The 27,651-nt window shown below is 53.1% G+C and overlaps 1 protein-coding gene across 1 annotated transcript; it reads left to right on the top strand.

The window, feature by feature from the left end:
• The first annotated feature begins 630 nt into the window (after nt 1-630).
• On the top strand, nt 631-24,835 carry TFIP11 (tuftelin interacting protein 11). The gene is made up of 13 exons (XM_075325464.1): nt 631-735; nt 1,043-1,248; nt 5,802-5,940; nt 6,744-6,900; nt 8,110-8,237; nt 8,337-8,489; nt 10,440-10,943; nt 11,121-11,224; nt 11,706-11,874; nt 19,180-19,423; nt 21,057-21,199; nt 22,473-22,638; nt 24,070-24,835. The coding sequence occupies exons 2-13, from the start codon at nt 1,049-1,051 to the stop codon at nt 24,417-24,419; spliced, it is 2,457 nt and encodes an 818-aa protein (XP_075181579.1). The 5' UTR covers nt 631-735; nt 1,043-1,048; the 3' UTR covers nt 24,420-24,835.
• The last annotated feature ends 2,816 nt before the right edge of the window (nt 24,836-27,651 follow it).

Raw genomic sequence — 27,651 nt, 5'->3', positions numbered from 1 at the left:
CCCCCAATTAGAGACCCCAGACCAGACCCCCAATCAAACAGAGACCCCAGACCAGACCCCCAGTCAAACAGAGACCACAGACCAGACCCCCAGAGACCACAGACCAGACCCCCAATCAATCAGAGACCCCAGGCCACACCTCCAATCAGAGACCCCAGACCAGACCCCCAATCAGAGACCCCAGACCAGACCCCCAATCAGAGACCCCAGACCAGACCCCCAGAGACTACAGACCAGACCCCCAATCAGAGACCCCAGGCCAGACCTCCAATCAGAGACCCCAGACCAGACCCCCAGAGACTACAGACCAGACCCCCAATCAGAGACCCCAGACTAGACCCCCAATCAATCAGAGACCCCAGACCAGACCCACATAACCAAATACAGACCCCAGACCAACCCCACTATTGAACGCAGACCCCCTGAATAAATATACAGATCTTGATTGGACCCCTTGAAAAAAATCAAAACCCATATACAGACCCCAGACAGATCCCCTAAACAAATACAGACCCCAATAAATGTATCACTTTAATAAAACTACAAGTCTCAGCAGTTCAGCCACTAGCAACGTGAAAAGTTCACATCTCCATGGAACTACTCGTACTAGACTACAACTCCCGGAATGCCTTGCGCGTCGGCGTCACTGATGGAGGCGGGGCTAGTGCTCGGTTCCTCGCTGCTTTCCGTAGATTTGTTGATTCCAGCGTTAGAGGCCGCGGCACCGGATCGCAGGTAGCTATGACAACTGCTCCGGTTCCCCGTTGCTCTGCATGGGGAGTATTATCACTGCGGTGTAGAATGAGTCCGCAGCCGGTGTACTGAAATGTAACCCAGTAGGCAGAGTTATCCACCATGCTCTACACTTCAGGCTTCAGCTTCATGGTCGGTCATTCACTCCTATATGACTTCTTGTGGTTTGTGTTCACCAGGGGCCAAGACGTCATTGGCTTGAATCACATGACACAGCCTTGGTATTTTGTATTGGAGGGGTCTTCACTGTGGCCCCCGTTCTCAGGTCTTCTCCCTCTGTTTTCCGCAGATCATCATGTCGATGTCGCACCTCTACGGTAAAGATGAGGACAGCGATGGCGTGGAGATGGAAAGCTTCCAGATCACCGACTGGGACATCCAGAACGAGTTCAACCCCAACCGGCGGAAGCACTGGCAGACCAAGGAGGAGGCCACCTACGGGGTGTGGGCCGAGCGGGACTCCGATGACGAGAGGCCGAGCTTCGGGGGCAAGAAGTGAGTGCAGCGCCAGCCACCCAGTCACATGACCCCGGGGTGACCCCAATATGCAGACAGGGGTCCTTGCGTGTTATTAGTGACCCCAATATGCAGACAGGGGTCCTTGCATGTTATTAGTGACCCCAATATGCAGACAGGGGTCCTAGCATGTTATCAGTGACCCCAATATGCAGACAGGGGTCCTTGCATGTTATTAGTGACCCCAATATGCAGACAGGGGTCCTTGCATGTTATTAGTGACCCCAATATGCAGACAGGGGTCCTAGCATGTTATCAGTGACCCCAATATGCAGATAGGGGTCCTTGCATGTTATCAGTGACCCCGGGGTGACCCCTATATGCAGACAGGGGTCCTTGCATATTATCAGTGACCCCAATATGCAGACAGGGGTCCTTGCATGTTATCAGTGACCCCGGTGCGACCCCAATATGCAGACGGGGTCCTAGCATGTTATCAGTGACCCCAATATGCAGACAGGGGTCCTAGCTTGTTATCAGTGACCCCGGGGTGACCCCTATATGCAGACAGGGGTCCTTGCATGTTATCAGTGACCCCAATATGCAGACGGGTCCTAGCATGTTATCAGTGACCCCAATATGTAGACAGGGGTCCTAGCATGTTATCAGTGACCTCGATGTGACCCCAATATGCAGACGGGGTCCTTGCATGTTATCAGTGACCTCGGTGTGACCCCAATATGCAGATGGGTCCTAGCATGTTATCGGTGACCCCAATATGCAGATGGGTCCTAGCATGTTATCGGTGACCCCAATATGCAGATGGGTCCTAGCATGTTATCGGTGACCCCAATATGCAGACGGGTCCTAGCATGTTATCGGTGACCCCAATATGCAGACGGGTCCTAGCATGTTATCGGTGACCCCAATATGCAGACGGGTCCTAGCATGTTATCGGTGACCCCAATATGCAGACGGGTCCTAGCATGTTATCGGTGACCCCAATATGCAGATGGGTCCTAGCATGTTATCGGTGACCCCAATATGTAGACGGGTCCTAGCATGTTATCGGTGACCCCAATATGCAGACGGGTCCTAGCATGTTATCGGTGACCCCAATATGTAGACGGGTCCTAGTATGTTATCGGTGACCCCAATATGCAGACGGGTCCTAGCATGTTATCGGTGACCCCAATATGTAGACGGGCCCTAGCATGTTATCAGTGACCCCAATATGCAGACAGGGGTCCTAGCATGTTACCAGTAACCTGTGTACTCCAATACTCTCTTCCTCCCCCCGGAGCTATGGGGTGCAGATATATTGGGGGTTATGCTTTTTTAAATAACTTACATTGCATTGCAAGTACAAATAGTACTAGAGATGAGCGGCTCAAGCCACAGGACTCTGGTGCAGCGTCTGAGGTCGGTGGCACCTGGCGGTTGACAATCTCTTACCTCTCTGCGTCCTCGGCGCAGCGTTAGATTATCCAGGGCTGGAGCGATATCCTCTCTGCAACTGACCTGGACGCCGGACCGGAGACCCTCAAATCAATCCGCTCATCTCTTAAAAAGAAATATTTTTTTTACAACATCACATCTTTATATTCTGCTGCAGAGATGACATCCTGACCAGTGTGATGCGACCACTGCAGCTAGTGATTGACTGCAGTGGTCACAAGCACTGAAATGAGTTGTCATTGCTGCACCCAGTGATAGTGAACCACAGAATCCCTTTATGGGTTGACTGGTGGGCATCATTTTATAGCGTGTGTGTGTATATAGTATATATGTGTGTGTATATATATATATATATATATATATATATATATATATATATGTATATATGTATATATATATATATATATATATATGTGTATATGTATGTGTGTGTGTGTATATATATATATATATATATATATATATATATATATATATATATATATATATATATATATATATATATATATATATATATATATATATATATATATATATATAAATATATTTAGTAGAAGTAAGAGTCCACGTGCACCGCCTACTCCGCGTATTGCTGTATGTTCAGCTGTTTAAGCCCCAATAAGCCATGGAGGGGATCCTGGTGCAGACTCACGGTGTAAGCCACAATTAATCCAAGGGAGAAAGAGAGTCGCACTCCAAGATGATCACCGTATCACTCCGTCTTTATTTCAGAAGAAACATGAAGGTACAGACAGTGGGGAGGGTGAGACAAGCCACACAACGCCGGACGACGGCGTGCCGTTTCGCTAGGACTTAGCTTCCACGGGCCCAGTGCAAAGTGGAAGCTAAGTCCTAGCGAAACGACACGCCGTCGTATATATACACACACTATATATATACACACTATATGTACAGTTAGGTCCAGAAATGTTTGGCCAGTGACACAATTTTGGCGAGTTGGGCTCTGCATGCCACCACATTGGATTTGAAATGAAACCTCTACAACAGAATTCAAGTGCAGATTGTAACGTTTAATTTGAAGGTTTCAACAAAAATATCTGATAGAAATTGTAGGAATTGTCACATTTCTTTACAAACATTCCACATTTTAGGAGGTCAAAAGTAATTGGACAAATAAACCAAACCCAAACAAAATATTTTTATTTTCAATATTTTGTTGCGAATCCTTTGGAGGCAATCACTGCCTTAAGTCTGGAACCCATGGACATCACCAAACGCTGGGTTTCCTCCTTCTTAATGCTTTGCCAGGCCTTTACAGCTGCAGCCTTCAGGTCTTGCTTGTTTGTGGGTCTTTCTGTCTTAAGTCTGGATTTGAGCAAGTGAAATGCATGCTCAATTGGGTTAAGATCTGGTGATTGACTTGGCCATTGCAGAATGTTCCACTTTTTTGCACTCATGAACTCCTGGGTAGCTTTGGCTGTATGCTTGGGGTCATTGTCCATCTGTACTATGAAGCGCCGTCCGATGAACTTTGCGGCATTTGGCTGAATCTGGGCTGAAAGTATATCCCGGTACACTTCAGAATTCATCCGGCTACTCTTGTCTGCTGTTATGTCATCAATAAACACAAGTGACCCAGTGCCATTGAAAGCCATGCATGCCCATGCCATCACGTTGCCTCCACCATGTTTTACAGAGGGTGTGGTGTGCCTTGGATCATGTGCCGTTCCCTTTCTTCTCCACACTTTTTTCTTCCCATCATTCTGGTACAGGTTGGTCTTGGTCTCATCTGTCCATAGAATACTTTTCCAGAACTGAGCTGGCTTCATGAGGTGTTTTTCAGCAAATGTAACTCTGGCCTGTCTATTTGTGGAATTGATGAATGGTTTGCATCTAGATGTGAACCCTTTGTATTTACTTTCATGGAGTCTTCTCTTTACTGTTGACTTAGAGACAGATACACCTACTTCACTGAGAGTGTTCTGGACTTCAGTTGATGTTGTGAACGGGTTCTTCTTCACCAAAGAAAGTATGCGGCGATCATCCACCACTGTTGTCATCCGTGGACGCCCAGGCCTTTTTGAGTTCCCAAGCTCACCAGTCAATTCCTTTTTTCTCAGAATGTACCAGACTGTTGATTTTGCTACTCCAAGCATGTCTGCTATCTCTCTGATGGAGTTTTTCTTTTTTTTCAGCCTCAGGATGTTCTGCTTCACCTCAATTGAGAGTTCCTTAGACCGCATGTTGTCTGGTCACAGCAACAGCTTCCAAATGCAAAACCACACACCTGTAATCAACCCCAGACCTTTTAACTACTTCATTGATTACAATGGTCCCTTGAAAAAGAGGAGGCTATGCATTACAGAGCTATGATTCCTAAACCCTTTCTCCGATTTGGATGTGAAAACTCTCATATTGCAGCTGGGAGTGTGCACTTTCAGCCCATATTATATATATAATTGTATTTCTGAACATGTTTTTGTAAACAGCTAAAATAACAAAACTTGTGTCACTGTCCAAATATTTCTGGACCTAACTGTATGTGTGTGCGTATGTATGTATATGTGTGTGTGTAATATATAAAATATACTGTATATATGGATCACATTACCGTATATGGACACTGTATAGGTGTTCATCATGAGATTACAGGGGTCCGCGGGCCGGCGTTATGTATGAGGTCCACTGTGTCGGTGGTGACCATTAGCCTGGTGAGGTGTGAGCTGTGGACCCCGGGGATGGAGGGTCCGCTGCAGTCAGTGGTGTGCAGCAGCAATCCATCACTCTGCCATTTCCCATCCATCTAGCAGATAGGAGATGGATTTAGGCTGGATACCACATTAAAGGGAATGGCCACTTTTCTTAAAAGATTTCTCAATAGGCCAAGGTGGCTTTTAAAGAATAAATACATACCCCTATCCGCCCCCTATCTGCGCAGTGTCGGTGCTTTGTGCTGCCGCCTCCGCTTCTGCTGATCGGCTGCAGACTTGCACTTACTAAAGGCATCTGCCTTCATCCAATCTGCACGCAGCCCCATACAGTAGTGATGTTTTGGCACAGGGCATGCTGATGCTTGTAGTTCGCGGATGCTCCCACATTCCCAATGCTTCCTGTATAACTGTACATTGAAGGGGCTCGGCGTGTATCACCTCGTACGGTTCTGTCTTCCTCAGGGCTCGTGATTACTCCGCACCGGTAAATTTCATCAGCGCTGGGATTCGCAAGCCTGCAGCCGAAGAGAAATCCGACAGCGACTCCGAGAACGAGACCGCGCCGAAAGTGGAGGAATTCCAGCCAAAGAAGCTGAGAACGGTGCGTCACTTATCATGTCAGAACGTCTTAAAGGGGTTGTCCTAAATAGAAGATTCCCCCCCTCCTAGAACAAAGCACCCTGGTAATCCACCGCTTCAGAGAAAAATCTGCCGTGATTGTCACTGCTGGCTTTAAGGGAATTGGTTAATAGGGTTTTGCTCCCCCATCTGAGAGCAGCATAATGTAGAGACGGAGACCCTGATTCCAGCGATTTGTCACTTACTGGGCTGGTTGCTGTTATTTTGATAAAATCAATGTTTTCTCTGCTGCAGATCTAGCAGTTATACAGAGCTCATGAATATGCTGGACTACTTGCAGCATGTCAAGTAGTCCTGTAATGATAATCTCCTGCTGATTAAACTGTAATTTTATGAAAGCTACAGTAAGCAGCCCAGTAAGTGACACATCACTGGAATCAGGGTCTCTGTTCCTACATTATGCTGCTCTCAGATTCGGTGGCAAAAACCCTTTAATCTGACTAGGCGGCCATGTTAGACATCAGTGGTCATATCTGCCAGACCTGTGCTCTGGCTAGTTGAGGGGGTGACGTCCCCGCACCCTATTAGGGGGTCACATACACGATTCTGTGAAATATAGGAGCTTCTTCTAAAATATATTCATTTCTGCATCAATTATAGAATGACCCAACGTTTTCCAGTATCTTAAGAATTTGATTTTGGGGAAGATTTTCTATTCCAAATGCTCCCGAAATCTCCCAGGGGCAGAGCTCAGAGGAGTGTATCTGACGTCACGCCTTCCTATCGGGTGTAGTAAATCTGTTCCATCCTCTTTGCATTTTGCAGGGTGGAAATTTTAAGCCTTTACAGAAAACATTTGCCGGTGGAATCAGATCCGGGACTGATTTTGGCTCCTGGGAGAAACACACGAAGGGAATTGGGCAGAAGCTCCTGCAGAAGATGGGCTACGTCCCCGGGAGAGGCCTGGGGAAGAACGCGCAAGGTAACGGATCATTAAAGGGAACCTGTCACCAGTTTTTTGACTATTAAACCAAAAGTGTCCCCTTCTGCAGCTCCTGGGCTGCATTCTATGAAGGTGCACCTTGTTGGTGACCCCCCCCATCCCCCCCATCTTTGCAGACCCCAAAAAAAGTTTATAAAATCTCACCGTGTTGTATCCTAATAAGCTGTGTTGGCCAGATGGGTGGGCTCTATTTCGGCTCCTGTCCCTCCTTGTTCGCCATCCTCCTGTCATGATTGACAAGGATGGCGCCGCCGTCATCATCCCACGCTGCTCATCATCATCCCACGCTGCTCATCATCATCCCACGCTGCTCATCATCATCCCACGCTGCTCGTCATCATCCCACGCTGCTCGTCATCATCCCACGCTGCTCGTCATCATCCCACGCTGCTCGTCATCATCCCACGCTGCTCGTCATCATCCCACGCTGCTCATCATCATCCCACGCTGCTCGTCATCATACCACGCTGCTCGTCATCATACCACGCTGCTCGTCATCATACCACGCTGCTCGTCGTCATACCACGCTGCTCGTCGTCATACCACGCTGCTCGTCGTCATACCACGCTGCTCGTCGTCATACCACGCTGCTCGTCGTCATACCACGCTGCTCGTCGTCATACCACGCTGCTCGTCGTCATACCACGCTGCTCGTCGTCATACCACGCTGCTCGTCGTCATACCACGCTGCTCGTCGTCATACCACGCTGCTCGTCGTCATCCCACGCTGCTCGTCGTCATCCCACGCTGCTCGTCGTCATCCCACGCTGCTCGTCGTCATCCCACGCTGCTCGAGACTTGGACAGCAGCGTGGGATGATGACTGCAGCGCCATCCTTGTCAACCATGACAGGAGGATGGCAAACAAGGAGGGACAGGAGTCGAAATAGAGCCCACCCATCTGGCCATCACAGCTCATTAGCAAACAACACGGTGGGATTTTATAAAGTTCTTTTTGGGGTCTGCAAGAAGGGGGGGGGGTCCGCAACGAGGTGCACCTTCATAGAATGCAGCCCAGGAGCTGCAGAAGGGGACACTTTGGGTTTAATAGTCAAAAAACTGGTGGCAGGTTCCCTTTAATGATGACGAGGTTTATCTGCACCGATCTGATATTGGCCTGAGAGGTCCTCAATATCTCACTACTTTAATATGTTATGAAAAGAGTAAAAAGAACATTATTTTCCCGCAGGTATCATTGCGCCTATTGAGGCCAAGCAAAGAAAAGGCAAAGGCGCAGTGGGTGCGTACGGCTCCGAAAGAACCAAGCAGTCCCTGCAGGACTTCCCTACGGTGGATTCAGAGGAAGAGGAGGAGAAGGTCGGTAACGAGTCCGCTGAAGGCTGGAAACGCGGGATGTTCCGTTTTATTTTTATATAGTTCTAAATCTACATTTTTCTTCTCCTGTGTTATATCCAGGAATTTCAGAAAGAATTGAGTCAATGGAGAAAAGACCCAGGAGGTGGCAAGAAGAAGCTGAAGTATGCCTACAAGACGGTGGAGGAGCTGAAAGCCAAGGGCATGGGAGGGAAGGCGATGTCTGCGCCCCAGAAGGAAGTCTCACAAGTCAAGGTCCGGTCTTCGCTTCAGTTGTCCGGTCACTGATTATTTGTACTTATGGGCGAGACCTGTCAATGTTAAGTAGCCGGCCCAGAAGAAGCCTCTACTACTAATTCTGTCCCATAAAACACTCGTCAATGAAATCCAGGCAGATACATGTATGATCCCCTGAGCTCCTCCGATGCAGCATTGGAGAGCGCACAGTTCGGGATGGTGACTGAACAAGCATCATGGCCTCTTCCTTCCAGAGTTCTGGTCACAGTCCCAATCGTCACATATTGATGACCCATCAAAGCAACAGAACAGGCGATTATGTATATGACCTGATAAAGCTTTAAAGGGAACCTGTCACCAGTTTTTTGGCCTATAAGCTGCGGCCACCACCAGTGGGCTCTTATATACAGTATTCTAACATGGTGTATAGAAGAGCCCAGGCCGGGGGTATAATATAAAAAACACTTTATAATACAGTGGAACCATGGTTAACGAGAACAATCCGTTCTGGGACTCTGCTTGTAAACCAAGTTACTCGTTCAGCAAAGCAAGATTTCCCATAGGAAATCATTGCAATGCAGACAGTTCGTTCCACAATGTGTTAAATGTCCCATCCTGGTCCCCTATTTTGTCATTCCACGCACGCACAAGCACGCACACACAAGCACGCACACACAAGCACGCACACACACGCACAAGCACACACAAGCACGCACTCACAAGCACGCACAAACTCACAAGCACGCACATACTGTATTATGCTCACCTTACATTCCGTTCCATCGCCGGTCTCCTGGGACTTGCTGTTCTCCGGTACGGGCTGTGTATCAGGCAACCATCACGACGAGGGAGGAACTTCCGCACCCAGAGCGCTGACGTCAAAGGCAGGAGCAGTTTGCCTCTGATTGGCCAGCGGGCTGCCTTTGAGTAGCGTTTGACAGGGGAAGTTCCTGCTTCGTCGCTATGCTTGCCGATACACAGCCTGGATCGGCGAACTACAGGACCCAGGAGGCCGGCGATGGAACGAAAGGTACACATATGCTCACCTTACCTTCTGTTCCATCGCCGGCCTCCTGGGTCCTGTAGTTCGTCGCGAGGATTCCTCCCTCATCGCATTGCACCGGCGGACTACAAGAACCATCAGGCCGGCGGTGGAACGGAAGGTAAGGTCAGCATAATACTGTATGTGTGTGCGTGCGTGTGTGTTTGTGTGGACTGCAAGAGCGGGTCAGAGCGCGGTGGATGTACGGAACCGGAAGTGTGTGCGGTGAGTATATTGCTCGTACAGCAAATCTTGCTCGTAAACCGAGTTACAAATTTACCAAAAGCTTTGCTTGTTAAGCGAAATTCTCGTTAACTGGGTTACTCGTTAAGCGAGGTTCCACTGTACTTACCTAACGGTCGCGCGGTTGGCCATATGGGCTGTCTCCGTTGTCCGATGCATGCGCCTCCTCTTTCGGCCATCTTTGTCGTCCTTCTGAAGCCGGGGTGCATGACGCGTCCTACGTCATACACACTCGCCGGTCCTGCGCAGGCGCACTACAATACTTTGCTCTGACCTGCTCAGAGCAAATCAAAGTGCGCCTGCGCAGGACCTCAATGTCGGCGCGTGTGGGTGATGTAGGACCCGTCATGGACCCCGGCGACAGAAGGACGACAAAGATGGCCGAAAGAGGCGGCGCCGGCAGCGGAGAACGAAGACGCCCATCTGACCCAACTCCACCGCAGCGGCCATTAGGTGAGTATTATAAAGTGTTTTTTATGTTGTATGCAGCGGCCTGGGCTCTTATATACACAATGTTAGATGCTGTATATAAGAGCCCGGTGGTGGTGGCCGCAGCTTATAGGGCAAAAAACTGGTGACAGGTTCCCTTTAAGTTGACTTAGTGTCGCCCCTCTCCCGTGTTTCCGGCATCACCTTCTTACCAATATGGCGTTTTGATAAATCCCGGCTTTCCTCCTTCCCAGGTGATCGATATGACGGGGCGAGAGCAGAAAGTCTATTACAGCTACAGCCAGATCTCCCACAAACACAACATCCCAGCCGAGACCCCCGCCGGGGGAAAAGAGGAGAAGCCTCAGGGGTTTGTCCTGCCCGAGCTGGAGCACAATCTGCAGCTGCTGATCGAGATGACGGAGCAGGAGATCATCCAGAACGACCGGCAGCTGCAGTACGAGAGGGACATGGTCGTGAACCTCACCCACGAGCTGGAGAAACTGTCTGAAGTCTTATCCCGCGAGGACAGGGCCATCCATAACCTGAGCCAGGTCCTGAAGACGGTGGAGGAGTGCGAGCGGAGGATGCAGCCGGGCTGTGACGATCCGCTCACGCTGGAGGAGTGTGCACGCGTCTTCCAGATGCTGCAGGACAAGTACTACGAAGAATACAAGATGTCCGAGAAGACCGAGCTGGCCATGGCCATCGTCTACCCCCTGATGAAAGAATACCTAAAAGACTGGAACCCCCTGAGGGTGAGTGAACGGGGGGCAAACGGTCCCGCTGCTGTGATTGTGCCGTCTTGGTATAACTCGCACATTCATGACACGGGACAGTATAGCAGTATGTCCACCGTGCCGCCATATTTGATCACTGCCAGTATTTTTGTTATTTTCGAATAACTGACTAATTCTGATCGATTGATGGTTTAGGACCCTTTATACGGTATTGACATCATGAGCCAATGGAAGATTCTCCTGGAGGAAGGTCACCTATCCCATAGTGCGCAGGACGCATCGATGGACTCCTATCACAGGTAGGTCCTGGCTTCTCTAGTGACAGACCACTAAGTGAAACGCCATCCATCATCATTCACTCGTAGCAGAGTTGCAGGACCCTGGTCTAGTAGCCACATAACTAGTCTGTGGCCCCCGAACCACAGCCCTGTGTACCGTCGCCCGCCCGCCGGCATCTGTGGTACCTCATCTGATTAGTATTGCCGGTGCGACATCATCGCTGTGATCAGTATTACTAATCAGAGAAGCCACCGGCAGATAGGAGGAGGCGCGCGGGGCTGTGATCTGGAGGCCACGGACTAGTCCTGTGTCTGCTACACCAGGGTCCGGCAATTGTTTTGCTCCAATCCCATATAGTGTTGTAAATGTGATTATTAGGGTCCCATTGACCAGACATTCCACCCCCAAACTGGTCCCATCGTATTTCCAGGTGTAGCTGGTCACAGGTGAGTCCATGGTGACATTTCTACCTTGAAATCTTCTTTTTTTTGCCTTTTGCAGACTTCTTTGGGACACTTGGCTTCCATTCCTAAGAAACATCATCTCACAATGGCAGCCCCGAAACTGCGCCCCTATGGTGGACTTCCTGGATAACTGGGTGCCCTTGTTGCCGGTTTGGATTCTGGATAATATCCTGGACCAATTAATTTTCCCCAAGTTGCAGAAAGAGGTAAGATGGCGGCTGCCGATATATTGTCCTATTATTTATTATATATATAGTATTTTTCGTTTTATAAGATGCACCCCAAAATCAGAGGATAAAAAAGGTAAAACAAAAACATATATGGGGTCTGTTTTATAATCCGGTGGTGTCTTACCGCTGTGCTGGGGCTGCAGGCTCTGCGCTAGCTCTGCTCTGTGCTGCTCTGTTCCGTCCTGGCTGTGCTCCGTGCTGGCTCTGCTCTGCGCCGTGCTGGCTCTGCTCTGCTCCGTGTTGGCTCTGCTCCGTGTTGGCTCTGCTCCGTGTTGGCTCTGCTCCGTGTTGGCTCTGCTCCGTGTTGGCTCTGCTCTGTTCTGCTCCGTGTTGGCTCTTCTCTGTTCTGCTCCGTGTTGGCTCTGCTCTGTTCTGCTCCGTGTTGGCTCTGCTCTGTTCTGCTCCGTGTTGGCTCTGCTCTGCTCCGTGTTGGCTCTGCTCTGCTCCGTGTTGGCTCTGCTCTGCTCCGTGTTGGCTCTGCTCTGCTCCCTGCTGGCTCTGCTCTGCTCCCTGCTGGCTGTGCTCTGCTCCCTGCTGGCTGTGCTCTGCTCCCTGCTGGCTGTGCTCTGCTCCCTGCTGGCTGTGCTCTGCTCCCTGCTGGCTGTGCTCTGCTCCCTGCTGGCTGTGCTCTGCTCCCTGCTGGCTGTGCTCTGCTCCCTGCTGGCTCTGCTCCGTGCGGGGGTGATGCATGAGTTATTCTGAAGTTGTGCTTCAAATAAATGGCGCCCGGAGGCAGCATGTGCGCAGATGGAGCTCTTGAGCTTTTGAGACAAGAGCTCCATCTGTGCACATGCGGACTCTGGGTGCTAATATTTGAAGTCCTTACTGCTGACATCAGAATGGCTTGTATCTTGACTACCGCAGCACACAGCAGCTCCGCCGGCCGCCCGCCCCCGCAGAAAGCCGCTCCGCCGGCCGCCCCCGCACACAGCAGCTCCGCCTGCCACCGCACAGAGCCCCTGCCTCCTGTGACCCCTCTCAATCACCACCTGGTAGCTACATTCGGATTTTAAGACTCACCCCTCATTTTCCTCCCAAATTTTTGGGAAGAAAAGTGCGTTTTATAATCCGAAAAATCCGGTATATAAAATATGGAAATTTATAAATTGTTTTAAAGGCTTGTTCCCGCCATTGGAAAGGTTTACAGAAAAGGTGATAACTCGCTGGTCATTGGGGTCTTACTGTGTGGACCCCACCAATCCCGAAAACTGGCCTCTAAAAAGACCTGTCAGAATGCGCTGTACTTGCTATATCATTGATTGTGAATGGCGCGATGGCAGGCGCGGGATCGGAGGCGTCCTAGCGACCAATCAGAAACATCACTTACATTTTGGATATATTATAATCTCCAGTATTGAGAATTCCTAATAAATAAAAGCCCTTCCTCTTTGTGTATACAGCTCCTGTGCAGACCTATGCGTCTCCATGACCCCTCCGTACTCGGGTGGATTTTCTCTTTATGCCCTTTTTTCTTTCTAGACCATAGAAAACTGGGCAGGAAGGAGTCAGTAAATTATGGTTACAGAATATGAGAAGGTTCATAACCACAAACACAAAAAAATCTGCAAGGAGGTGAATGCACAAAACGGCTCCGGATTTGTTTTTTTGTTGTTTTTTTTAAGCCTTGAAATTAAAATTTCTTTGTCGCTCCTAATTGGGAGACTCAGACAATTGGGTGTATAGCTATGCCTCCGGAGGCCACACAAAGTATTACACTAAAAGTGTAAAGCCCCTCCCCTTCTGCGTATACACCCCCCGTGCTGCTACGGGCTCATCAGTTTTTATGCTTTGTGCGAAGGAGGTCAGACATGCACGCATAGCTCCACAGCTTAGTCAGCAGCAGCTGCTGACTATGTCGGATGGAAGAAAAGAGGGCCCATAACAGGGCCCCCAGCATGCTCCCTTCTCACCCCACTCTTGTCGGCGGTGTTGTTAAGGTTGAGGTATCCATTGCGGGTACGGAGGCTGGAGCCCACATGCTGCTTTCCTTCCCCATCCCTCAATTAGGGCTCTGGGTGAAGTGGGATCCCATCGGTCTCCAGGCACAGGAGACCGTGCTCCATCCACAGCTCCTGAGGACTCTGCTGGATAGGAGCCGAGTATCGTTCAGGGACATGGCCCTGCTACTTTGAGGTACTCTGTGTCCCCGTGGGGACCGCGCACAGCAACACTCCAGCATTGCTGGGTGTGCTAGTGCACCGGGGACTGCCGCGCTGACCGCCGCTGCCATGGTTATCACTGCGGCGCGGCTGGGACTGTTAGTGCGCCGGGGACTTCCGCGCCGACCGCGCTTATATCGGCGGCCGCGCTTATAACTCGAGTCCCCGGCTTTTGCGGCCTAGTCTCATTCTTTTCCCGCCCCCAGCCCTGCCAGTCAGGGGAAGGGCGGGACGCTGTACAGGACGGCAGCACTGAGGGCTGGAGCATGCTTTGCATACTCCACCCCCCTCACTCTGCACAGTGGGGCACCAGTTCCCGCACTTTTCTGGGTCACGCCCACGGCTCCCTCCTCTCCTCAGGACGCCGGCAGCCATTCCTCTCAGCTCTGCTAACGCTGGAGAGGAGAGACAAGCGCAGGGAGACCCAGGCAGGAATTCTGGTGCCCACACAACCGCATTGCGCAGGCGGTAATCAGCACCTGTGGTGCTGGCCCCACTAGTGCAGAAGTGTACTTATAGATTATATGATTATAGACTATACTTTACACTGTATGGTGCACTGTTGATTTGTGGCTATTTACCCTCCTGTATTGCTCAGAGGAGACAACAGCATGTCGTCCACAAATAGCAAGGGTGCCAAAGCACAGACTTACTATGCTGCCTGTGCAGCATGTACGGCTATACTGCCGGCAGGTTCCACTGACCCTCATTGTGTGCAATGCTCGGCCCCTGTGGCACTTACTCAGCCGGAGCCTCTGCTAGGGGTGGCCCAGGGAGAACCACCTGTTAACACTGTCCAGGTGACAGGGACGGAGTTTGCAGTTTTTACTGAAAGACTTTCTGAGACTATGGCTAAGATATTAGAAGCCTTGCAGTCCAGGCCGGCATCTCAAGCCAGGGGCACTGTGGTATCATTGCCCCCTGGTCCCCCTCAGTTGGAACAGCAATGTCTTCCCGGGGTGTCTCATGGATCCCAGGGTGAGGTCTCTGACACGGACCGCAGCCCCAGACCGACTAAGCGAGCTCGCTATGATATCCCCTCGACATCATCACAATGTTCAGGGTCTCAGCGAGAGGACTCTCTGTATGATGAAGCGGAGGTAGCTGATCAGGATTCTGATCCTGAAGCCGCTCTCAACCTTGATACTCCTGATGGGGACGCCATAGTGAATGATCTTATTGCGTCCATCAATGAAATGTTGGATATTTCTCCCTCAGCTCCTCCAGTGGAGGAGTCAGCTTCTCAGCAGGAGAAATTCCGTTTCAGGTTTCCTAAGCGTACAAAGAGTATGTTTCTGGACCACTCTGACTTCAGAGAGGCAGTCCAGAAACACCGAGCTTGTCCAGATAAGCGTTTTTCCAAGCGCCTTAAGGATACACGTTACCCTTTCCCCCTTGACGTGGTCAAGGGCGGGACTCAGTGTCCCAAGGTGGATCCTCCAATCTCCAGACTGGCGGCTAGATCCATAGTTGCAGTGGAAGATGGAGCTTCACTCAAGGATGCCACTGACAGACAGATGGAGCTCTGGTTGAAATCCATCTATGAAGCTATCGGCGCGTCTTTTGCTCCAGCATTCGCAGCCGTATGGGCACTCCAAGCTATCTCAGCTGGTCAGGCGCAAATTGACGCACTCACACGTACGTCTGCGCCGCAGGTGGCGTCCATAACCTCTCAAACGTCGGCATTTGCGTCCTACGCTATTAATGCTGTCCTGGACTCTGCGAGCCGTACGGCGGTTGCAGCCGACAATTCGGTGGCAATACGCAGGGCCTTGTGGCTGCGGGAATGGAAGGCAGATTCGGCTTCCAAAAAGTGCTTAACTGGATTGCCATTTTCTGGCGACCGTTTGTTTGGTGAGAGATTGGATGAAATCATCAAACAATCCAAGGGAAAGGAAACATCCTTACCCCAGGCCAAACCAAAAACACCCCAACAGAGGAGGGGACAGTCGAGGTTTCGGTCCTTTCGGGGTGCGGGCAGGTCCCAATTCTCCTCGTCCAAAAGGCCTCAGAAGGATCAGAGGAACTCCGACGCATGGCGGTCTAAATCACGCCCTAAAAAGACCGCCGGAGGTGCCGCTACCAAGGCGGCTTCCTCATGACTTACGGCCTCCTCACACCGCATCCCCGGTCGGTGGCAGGCTCTCCCGCTTTTGCGACACCTGGCTGCCACAAGTAAAAGACCGTTGGGTGAGAGACATTTTGTCTCACGGTTACAGGATAGAGTTCAGCTCTCGTCCTCCGACTCGATTCTTCAGAACATCTCCGCCTCCCGAGCGAGCCGAGGCTCTTCTGCAGGCGGTGGGCATTCTGAAGGCAGAAGGAGTGGTGGTCCCGGTTCCTCTTCAGCAACAGGGTCACGGTTTCTACTCCAACCTGTTTGTGGTTCCAAAGAAGAACGGGTCCTTCCGTCCTGTTTTGGACCTAAAACTGCTCAACAAACGCGTAAGGACCAGGCGGTTCCGGATGGAATCCCTCCGCTCCGTCATCGCCTCAATGTCCCAAGGAGATTTCCTAGCATCGATCGATATCAAGGATGCTTATCTCCACGTACCAATTGCTCCAGAGCATCAGCGCTTCTTGCGCTTCGCCATAGGAGACGAACACCTGCAGTTCGTGGCACTGCCGTTCGGCCTGGCGACAGCCCCAAGGGTTTTCACCAAGGTCATGGCTACAGTAGTTGCGGTCCTCCACTCTCAGGGTCACTCGGTGATACCTTACTTAGACGATCTGCTGGTCAAGGCACCCTCTCAAGAGGCATGCCAACACAGCCTCAACGTTACTCTGGAGATTCTCCAGAGTTTCGGGTGGATCATCAATTTTCCAAAGTCAAATCTGACACCGGTCCAATCGCTGACATATCTTGGCATGGAGTTTCATACTCTTCCAGCGATAGTGAAGCTTCCGCTGGACAAACAGCGTTCACTACAGACAGGGGTGCAATCTCTCCTTCAAGGTCGGTCACACCCCTTGAGGCGCCTCATGCACTTCCTGGGGAAGATGGTGGCAGCAATGGAAGCAGTCCCTTTCGCGCAGTTTCACCTGAGTCCTCTTCAATGGGACATACTACGCAAGTGGGACAGGATGCCGACGTCCCTAGACAGGAACGTCTCCCTCTCTCAGGCAACCAAAGCTTCCCTTCGGTGGTGGCTTCTTCCCACCTCATTATCGAAGGGGAAATCCTTCCTACCCCCATCCTGGGCGGTGGTCACGACGGACGCGAGCCTGTCAGGGTGGGGAGCAGTTTTTCTCCACCACAGGGCTCAGGGTACGTGGACTCAGCAAGAGTCCTCACTTCAGATCAATGTTCTGGAGATCAGGGCAGTGTATCTAGCCCTGAAGGCGTTCCAGCCGTGGCTGGAAGGCAAGCAGATCCGAATTCAGTCGGACAACTCCACAGCGGTGGCTTACATCAACCACCAAGGTGGGACACGCAGTCGGCAAGCCTTCCAGGAAGTCCGGAGGATTCTGCTGTGGGGGGAAGCCACAGCATCCACCATATCCGCAGTTCACATCCCAGGCGTAGAAAACTGGGAAGCAGACTTTCTCAGTCGCCAGGGCATGGACGCAGGGGAATGGTCCCTTCACCCGGACGTGTTTAAGGAGATCTGTTGCCGCTGGGGGATGCCGGACGTCGACCTAATGGCGTCACGGCACAACAACAAGGTCCCAACATTCATGGCTCGATCTCATGATCACAGAGCTCTGGCGGCAGACGCCTTAGTTCAGGATTGGTCGCAGTTTCAGCTTCCTTATGTGTTTCCTCCTCTGGCACTGTTGCCCAGAGTGTTACGCAAGATCAGGGCCGACTGCCGCCGCGCCATCCTCGTCGCTCCAGACTGGCCGAGGAGGTCGTGGTACCCGGATCTGTGGCATCTCACGGTCGGCCAACCGTGGGCACTGCCAGACCGACCAGATTTGCTGTCTCAAGGGCCGTTTTTCCATCTGAATTCTGCGGCCCTCAACCTGACTGTGTGGCCATTGAGTCCTGGATCCTAGCGTCTTCAGGATTATCTCTAGTAGCAGTCACCTCACTTCGGAGAGTGTCTGAGTTGGCAGCGTTATCATGCAAAGCCCCTTTCCTGGTGTTTCACCAGGACAAGGTGGTTCTGCGTCCGGTTCCGGAATTCCTCCCTAAGGTGGTATCCCCTTTTCATCTCAATCAGGACATCTCCTTACCCTCGTTTTGTCCTCATCCAGTTCACCAATGTGAAAGGGATTTGCACTTGTTAGATCTGGTGAGAGCACTCAGACTCTACATTTCTCGTACGGCGCCCCTGCGCCGCTCGGATGCACTCTTTGTCCTTGTCGCTGGCCAGCGTAAAGGGACACAAGCTTCCAAATCAACCCTGGCTCGGTGGATCAAGGAACCAATTCTCGAAGCTTACCGTTCCTCGGGGCTTCCGGTTCCCTCAGGACTGAAGGCCCATTCTACCAGGGCCGTGGGAGCGTCCTGGGCCTTGCGACACCAGGCTACGGCTCAGCAGGTGTGTCAGGCAGCTACCTGGTCGAGCCTGCACACTTTCACGAAGCACTATCAGGTGCATACCTATGCTTCGGCAGATGCCAGCCTAGGTAGGCGAGTCCTTCAGGCGGCAGTTGCCCACCTGTAGGACGGAGCCGTTACGGCTCTATTATGAGGTATTATTTACCCACCCAGGGACTGCTTTTGGACGTCCCAATTGTCTGGGTCTCCCAATTAGGAGCGACAAAGAAGAAGGGAATTTTGTTTACTTACCGTAAATTCCTTTTCTTCTAGCTCCAATTGGGAGACCCAGCACCCGCCCCTGTTTTTGTGTACACATGTTGTTCATGTTAAATGGTTTCAGTTCTCCGATATTCCTTCGGATTGAATTTACTTTAAACCAGTTTATAATTTTTTCCTCCTTCGGGCTTTTGCACCAAAACTGATGAGCCCGTGGCAGCACGGGGGGTGTATAGGCTGAAGGGGAGGGGCTTTACACTTTTAGTGTAATACTTTGTGTGGCCTCCGGAGGCATAGCTATACACCCAATTGTCTGGGTCTCCCAATTGGAGCTAGAAGAAAAGGAATTTACGGTAAGTAAACAAAATTCCCTTCATTTTTTAGTTTTTATTTTATTTTTACACCATTTGTGTCTAGGTTGAAAACTGGAACCCCCTGACAGACACGGTCCCCATCCACTCGTGGATTCACCCCTGGCTGCCATTGATGCAGTCGCGGCTGGAGCCGCTGTTCTCGCCAATCAGGAACAAACTCGCCAACGCCCTGCAGAAGTGGCACCCGAGCGACTCCTCCGCCAAACTGATCCTGCAGCCCTGGAAGGAGGTCTTCACTCCTGGATCATGGGAAGCCTTCATGGTGAAAAACATTGTGCCAAAACTGGGTAAGATGACACTCCCCTGTGCACTCGGCGCATGCGGACACTCCCCCTCCCCCCATGCACTTGGCGCATGTGAACACTCCCCCTCCCCCCGTGCACTTGGCGCATGTGGACACTCCCCCTCCCCCCGTGCACTTGGCGCATGTGGACACTCCCCATCCCCCTGTGCACTCGGCGCATGCGGACACTCCCCCTCCCCCCGTGCACTTGGCGCATGTGGACACTCCCCCTCCCCCCGTGCACTTGGCGCATGTGGACACTCCCCCTCCCCCCGTGCACTTGGCGCATGTGGACACTCCCCCTCCCCCCGTGCACTTGGCGCATGTGGACACTCCCCCTCCCCCCCGTGCACTTGGCGCATGTGGACACTCCCCCTCCCCCCGTGCACTCGGCGCATGTGGACACTCCCCCTCCCCCCGTGCACTCGGCGCATGTGGACACTCCCCCTCCCCCCCGTGCACTTGGCGCATGTGGACACTCCCCCTCCCCCCGTGCACTCGGCGCATGTGGACACTCCCCATCCCCCTGTGCACTCGGCGCATGCGGACACTCCCCCTCCCCCCGTGCACTTGGCGCATGTGGACACTCCCCCTCCCCCCGTGCACTTGGCGCATGTGGACACTCCCCCTCCCCCCGTGCACTTGGCGCATGTGGACACTCCCCCTCCCCCCGTGCACTTGGCGCATGTGGACACTCCCCCTCCCCCCCGTGCACTTGGCGCATGTGGACACTCCCCCTCCCCCCGTGCACTCGGCGCATGTGGACACTCCCCCTCCCCCCGTGCACTCGGCACATGTGGACACTCCTTCTCCCCCCGTGCACTCTGCGCACGTGGACACTCCCCCTGTGCACTCTGCGCACGTGGACACTCCCCCTGTGCACTCTGCGCACGTGGACACTCCCCCTGTGTACTCTGCGCACGTGGACACTCCCCCTGTGCACTTGGTGCACGTGGACACTCCCCCTGTGCACTCGGCGCACGTGGACACTCCCCCTGTGCACTCGGCGCACGTGGACACTCCCCCTGTGCACTCGGCGCACGTGGACACTCCCCCTGTGCACTCGGCGCACGTGGACACTCCCCCTGTGCACTCGGCGCACGTGGACACTCCCCCTGTGCACTCGGCGCGCGTGGACACTCCCCCTGTGCACTCGGCGCGCGTGGACACTCCCCCTGTGCACTCGGCGCGCGTGGACACTCCCCCTGTGCACTCGGCGCGCGTGGACACTCCCCCTGTGCACTCGGCGCGCGTGGACACTCCCCCTGTGCACTCGGCGCGCGTGGACACTCCCCCTGTGCACTCGGCGCGCGTGGACACTCCCCCTGTGCACTCGGCGCGCGTGGACACTCCCCCTGTGCACTCGGCGCGCGTGGACACTCCCCCTGTGCACTTCCATGCTAATTTGCATGTGGAGTCACAGCTTGATTTCTCGGCTCTGGCGCGTTGAGTTACAGGACAGGTATTGTTTGTATTGTCGTACTTGGACCTATATAGAGTAGGATCATCTTCCCAGATGCACTAAAAATGTTAATAAATAGATATTCCAGAGCCGGACTGTTCAGCAGACAATATAAGTGATGTGTAGTGACCGCCATGATCCGGGCTAACTCAGCCGACGTCCCGGTGTGTTGCAGGTTTGTGTCTGGGAGAGTTTGTGATTAATCCGCACCAGCAGCACATGGACGTCTTCCACTGGATGATGGACTGGGAGGGGATGATTTCTCTCTCCAACCTCGTGGGACTCCTCGAGAAACATTTCTTTTCCAAGTGGCTCCAGGTAAGCGGATTATACCCCGGCTCGTGCTTCACAGCCCGGCCCAGCTTCAAAGACGCCGGCAGTAAATAGGTCATACGTGTAACGTCGGCCTGGCAGAGGCTTCTGCTGATTAATGGAGCTTGCCACTAATCGCTCTATTGAAGATGGCTGTATACAGTGTACTGGTTTCTGCACGGAGCACCGGTGCCGGCACAGATTTATTCTGAGGGGCCCCGTCTCTGGATCCGGTGATCACCAGCACTGTGGGTCCGATAAAAGAAATACTGGAAATGGAGGAGCGGACAGCACATCACCACTGGCTCCCCCATTCAATCTGCATTGTACCCAGATATCTCCAACAAGTGTTATTCCCCATGAACAGAGGTGTGCTGCCCATGTGTGGCCATCGCTCCGTTCAGACGGGGCACACGTGTCCCCTTCCCAGGATCGGTGGTGGTGGCCATGTGCGGCCATCGCTCCGTTCAGACGGGGCACACGTGTCCCCTTCCCAGGATCGGTGGTGGTGGCCATGTGCGGCCATCGCTCCGTTCAGACGGGGCACACGCGTCCCCTTCCCAGGATCGGTAGTGATGCCCATGTGCGGCCATCGTTCCGTTTAGCTGGGGCACACGCGTCCCCTTCCCAGGATTGGTGGTGGTGCCCATGTGCGGCCATCGCTCCGTTTAGCTGGGGCACAAGCATTCCCTTCCCAGGATCGGTGGTGGTGCCCATGTGTGGCCATCGCTCCGTTCAGACGGGGCACACGTGTCCCCTTCCAGGATCGGTGGTGGTGCCCATGTGCGGCCATCGTTCCGTTTAGCTGGGGCACACGCATTCCCTTCCCAGGATCGGTGGTGGTGGTGGCCATGTGCGGCCATCGCTCCGTTCAGACTGGGCACACGCGTCCCCTTCCCAGGATCGGTGGTGGTGCCCATGTGCGGCCATCGCTCCGTTTAGCTGGGGCACACGCATTCCCTTCCCAGGATCGGTGGTGGTGGCCATGTGCGGACATTGCTCCGTTCAGACGGGGCACACGCGTCCCCTTCCAGGATTGGTGGTGGTGGTGCCAGTGGTGGCCATCGCTTTGTTCAGACGGGGCACACGTGTCCCCTTCCAGGATGGTGGGAGTGCGGCGCCCCCTACAATCAGCAAGTTATCTGTGCATAGGTGATGACTTGATACATATACAGACGTATATTATCTTTACGTTTTGCAGTAATGTGTAGTCGGACGTTTCCCTCCATCTTTATACGGTGTTAGATCCACCCCTTCTGATTTTCGATGATTTTTGCAGGTTCTGTGCTCCTGGCTCAGTAATAGCCCAAACTACGAAGAGATCACAAAGTGGTACCTCGGCTGGAAGTCCATGTTCTCTGACCAGATTTTGGCCCATCCAGGAATCAAGGACAGATTCAATGAAGCATTGGACATAATGAACAGGGCCGTGTCCTCTAATGCTGGTAGGTGCAGCATCTGCGGTCCGTCTGGTGGTCCCTATCACCGCCTGTGAGGGGGAATGGGGGAAAAACCCAAACCAGCTCTACCTGGTGTTTGTAGGGATTGATGCCCCCCACATCCCCGACCGTTCTGTATCATGGAGCTATTGGCACCATGTATTCCCTATCACATAGGGCTGTGAGCGATGCGTCGTGGAGGCTACACCTCAGTATTACGGCTTCTACTGGAATGTGACCTCTGAGCTATGCGGATCTATAGGCCCGTAGACCTCTATGGGTGCTTTGATTCTTGCATGTTGTGCATTAAGCCTAAAGCCCCCCGTACTCATTAGCACAAAGGGATCGTATGGGTAAAATTGCAAAGTGCTTGTAAAATAAGATCCTTTGCAATTTACTTCTTATTAATAATCCTCCTGTTCAGAGCACAGGGGTTTTTAATTTGATAGTTTACAGCTTGTTGCCTTGGTTACCAGCCACCGCTGCAGCCGATCAGAGGTGGTTGGTTTCAAGCTTTTTTGCTATACGGCTCTGCTATGGATCCGGACAACTTTAGTGTCCACCATCGCTGCAGAGGTAAAGATACTTTATAAAGAGGCAGAGGGGAGTTAAAGAGGCAGAGGGGAGTGCACAGATCAGACCGGCGGTGCAATCCTGGGGGTGGTGAAAATGGCAAACATCAGGGGCACACCGGCAACGACTGTCCGCGAGTTAGGGGTACTTTGCACACTGCAACATCGCTAGCCGATGCTGCGATGCCGAGCGCGATAGTCCCCGCCCCCGTCGCACATGAGATATCTTGTGATATCTGCCGTAGCGAACATTATCGCTACGGCAGCTTCACATGCACTCACCTGCCCTGCGACATCGCTCTGGCCGGCGACCCGCCTCCTTCCTAAGGGGGCGTGTCGTGCGGCGTCATAGCGACGGCAGGTGGCCAATAGAAGCGGAGGGGCGGAGATGAGCGGGACGTAAACATCCCGCCCACCTCCTTCCTTCCTCATTGCAGGCGGGAGGCAGGTAGGAGATGTTCCTCGCTCCTGCGGCTTCGTACACAGCGATGTGTGCTGCCACAGGAACGAGGAACAACATCGTAACATCGGTCATCCCGAAATTATGGAAATGACCGACACTACACAGATTGCCGATCGTAAATCGGTGCATCTAGGCTTTACACGTTGCAACATCGTTACTTGCGCCGGATGTGCGTCACTTTCGATTTGACCCCAACGATATCACAGTAGCGATGTCGCAACGTGCAAAGTACCCCTTAGTGTATAAGCGCCAGTCCGTGCGGCTTTAATGGTCCTTTTCCCTAAGCTAAAACCGGCGGATCCTAAACAGAGGATCGTTAGAATTATTTTGATCCGGGCCGTTACGGTTCACGTCACTAGTCGGCCATAAGTAACCCTTGTTTTCTGTCCTCCCCCCCCCCAGGTGTGTACATGCAGCCCGGCGCCCGGGAAAGCATCGCCTACCTGACCCAGACGGAGAGGAGGAAAGACTTCCAGTACGAAGCCATGCAGGAGCGCCGGGACGCAGAGAGCATCGCGCAGAGAGGCATCGGCGTCACCTCCGTCCCCATGAACTTCAAGGACTTGATCCAGTCTAAAGCCGAGGAGCACAACATCGTCTTCATGCCGATTATCGGCAAACGGCACGAAGGCAAGCAGCTGTACAACTTCAACCGCATCATCATCTACATAGACCGGGGGGTGGTCTATGTGCAGGGTGAGAAGACCTGGGTGCCCACCTCCCTGCAGAGCCTGATAGACATGGCCAAGTAGAGGACACGTTCTGCTCCGTATGACTGTATATAAGGAGTCCGCAGCGCACTGGAGGAGAGGAGCTGCACCTTTTACTGCCATGAACTTTATTTTTTTACTGACGTTTATTTAACTGTTTAAAGGGGTACACCCATCCCCACCAACAGCCCGAATATCTAGGTATTGGCAGCCTCCCCCAATACTAGGGATGAGGGTAACAGGTGAGCACAAAACCCCTATTCAAAGTGAATGGAAGCTTCCGCCGTTTCCATGGTGACCGACCACCACAATCAGACAGATAATCTCAGCCATGATTGATTGAGACAGAAATACCCTTCATAAGGGGGACCACCCAGCAGAGGAAAGCACGAGAGAAGCCCCCCAATCTGTAATACCCTAGCTGGTTGGTATACAATAAACGCGACCATTTCTGACAACTGTCGTCATTTATAACACGTCGTCCGATTCCCCCGATCAGGTGTAATCCCTAAATTCGGTTCATACAAGAAGTCCCAAAAAGCCATCGTGGGTGGGCTACGGGCGCATTTCACCCCTATAAGTCCCAGAAGCTTTTGCTTTTAAGACTGATATTTTACATGACGGCCTTAATAATAGGTCTGACGTGAAACGCCCGTGTCAGCCGGAAAATCCGTATACTGGGGTAGGTCTGCAATATATTTTGCACTGGTCGGTATTCCCCTCCCCCCTTTCCCTCCCCCCCCTTTACCTTTACCTCCCCCCTTTCACTTTTCCTCCCCCCCTTTTCCTCCCCCTCTCCCCTCTTTCCCTCTCCCCTTTCCCCTCCCTCCCCTCCCCCCCCTCTCCCCCTCCTCCCCCCCTCTCCCCCTCCTCCCCCCTCTCCCCCTCTCCCCCTCCCACCCTCTCCCCCTCCCCCCCTCTCCCTCTCCCCCCCTTTCCCTCCCCCCCTTTCCCTCCCCCCTTTCCCTCCCCACCTTTCCCTCTCCCCCTTTCCCTCCCCACCTTTCCCTCCCCACCTTTCCCTCCCCACCTTTCCCTCTCCCCCCCCTTTCCCTCCCCCCCCCACCCCCTTTCCCTCTCCCCCCCCACCCCCCTTTCCCTCTTCCCCCCCCCACCCCCTTTCCCTCTCTCTCCCCCCTTTCCCTCTCCCCCCCCCTTCCCTCTCCCCCCCCCTTTCCCTCTCCCCCCCCCCCTTCCCTCTCCCCCCCTTTCCCCTCTCCCCCCCTTTCCCCTCTCCCCCCCCTTTCCCTCTCCCCCCCCTTTCCCTCTCCCCCCCTTTCCCTCTCCCCCCCTTTCCCTCTCCCCCCCCTTTCCCTCTCCCCCCCCTTTCCCTCTCCCCCCCCCCCTTTCCCTCTCCCCCCCCTTTCCCTCTCCCCCCCCTTTCCCTCTCCCCCCCCCTTTCCCTCTCCCCCCCCTTTCCCTCTCCCCCCCCCTTTCCCTCTCCCCCCCCCTTTCCCTCTCCCCCCCCCTTTCCCTCTCCCCCCCCCTTTCCCTCTCCCCCCCCCTTTCCCTCTCCCCCCCCCTTTCCCTCTCCCCCCCCCTTTCCCTCTCCCCCCCCCTTTCCCTCTCCCCCCCCCTTTCCCTCTCCCCCCCCTTTCCCTCTCCCCCCCCTTTCCCTCTCCCCCCCCCTTTCCCTCTCCCCCCCCTTTCCCTCTCCCCCCCCCTTTCCCTCTCCCCCCCCCCTTTCCCTCTCCCCCCCCCTTTCCCTCTCCCCCCCCCTTTCCCTCTCCCCCCCCCTTTCCCTCTCCCCCCCCCTTTCCCTCTCCCCCCCCCTTTCCCTCTCCCCCCCCCTTTCCCTCTCCCCCCCCCTTTCCCTCTCCCCCCCCTTTCCCTCTCCCCCCCCTTTCCCTCTCCCCCCCCTTTCCCTCTCCCCCCCCTTTCCCTCTCCCCCCCCTTTCCCTCTCCCCCCCCTTTCCCTCTCCCCCCCCTTTCCCTCTCCTCCCCCCCCTTTCCCTCTCCTCCCCCCCCTTTCCCTCTCCCCCTTCCCCTTTCCCTCTCCCCCTTCCCCTTTCCCTCTCCCCCTTTCCCTCCCCCCCCCCTTCCCCTCCCCTCCCCCCTTTCCCTCTCCCACCTTTCCCTCCCTCCTTATTCACTCTGAACACCAGGTGGCGCTATACTAAGATTATTTTTGATACATAAATGGTGAATATTGTTACTTATCTGTGCAATAAATATAATTACTAATGAGACAATGATTTTTAATACATGGGGTGTCCTAATTTAGGAACCCAATCTATTGGCTGAGCTCTTTCTGCGGAGGCCAGGGGTTTCCTCTGCTCCTGTTTTCCTTTCTATCAAACCGCATAAAGGCACGATAGAGAGGTGGGCTTTCAGTTATCCCCAAGCAGGGAAATGGACAATAGCAGGAGCAATGCGTATTGGGAAAGGAGGTCCCCACACCTATAGTGCTGGGAGAATGCTGGAGAAGAGGAAACCGACCCACTCAAAAAGAGCAGATGGTAAATAACAAAGTATGGAGAATTTGCAGCTCCTGGACCTATAGGACGGGTATATGTAGCAAAAGCAGATTGTGGGGGACGGAAGCAGCAAGAACGGACAGGTTCACTTTAGGCTGGCCATGGGCTGAACACTCATTTATCTGCCAGCCTCGATGGTTGCCCGCTCCTCCTGAAATCAGGTCCAGCTCATGTTTATGGGCTTAGATTCCCTGGAGACGTCTTGTGACCAGATACAGGAGTCTCATGGCCACCTGGTAAGATGTCGTCTACCTCCAACAGGGACGGACGAGATATTCTGGTCACAGAGGAGGCGGCCGCTGTTCAGCTCAGAATTTAGCTGCAGAATTGTCTACGGCTTCGCTGCGCGCCGGGGGAGGTACGGGGTTAATTATGCAAAATGAATGGCGATACTGCGACTTTTTCAATTTATATCAGAGATCAATCCACGCTTGGAAAAGTCTGCACGGTTTGTTTAGTCTCCTCTATATGGCGTTGTCTGTTTAGGCAGCGGATTTGTAGCTGGAAAATCCGTGCAGCAATTGCATAAAGTGTGCGCCCCGGGGTAGAGATATTGCACCCTTAGTCCCAAGGGGGTAGAGATATTGCACCCTTAGTCCCAAGGGGGTAGAGATATTGCACCCATAGTCCCAAGGGGGTAGAGATATTGCACCCATAGTCCCAAGGGGGTAGAGATATTGCACCCATAGTCCCAAGGGGGTGGAGATATTGCACCCATAGTCCCAAGGGGGTGGAGATATTGCACCCATAGTCCCAAGGGGGTAGAGATATTGCACCCATAGTCCCAAGGGGGTAGA

The sequence above is a fragment of the Anomaloglossus baeobatrachus genome, chromosome 10, assembly GCF_048569485.1.
Source record: "Anomaloglossus baeobatrachus isolate aAnoBae1 chromosome 10, aAnoBae1.hap1, whole genome shotgun sequence".
NCBI lineage: Eukaryota > Metazoa > Chordata > Amphibia > Anura > Aromobatidae > Anomaloglossus > Anomaloglossus baeobatrachus.
Note: the sequence above shows the minus strand (reverse complement) of the source record. Positions and strands in the feature narration are given on the sequence as shown.

Bases quoted from the DNA above. Each gene is read 5' to 3' on its own strand.
- TFIP11 (XM_075325464.1), top strand. From the start codon at position 1,049: ATGTCGATGTCGCACCTCTACGGTAAAGATGAGGACAGCGATGGCGTG. The intron at 1,249-5,801 runs GTGAGTGCAGCG...TGTCTTCCTCAG, and splicing joins CCGAGCTTCGGGGGCAAGAA to GGCTCGTGATTACTCCGCAC. The intron at 5,941-6,743 runs GTGCGTCACTTA...TGCATTTTGCAG, and splicing joins AGCCAAAGAAGCTGAGAACG to GGTGGAAATTTTAAGCCTTT.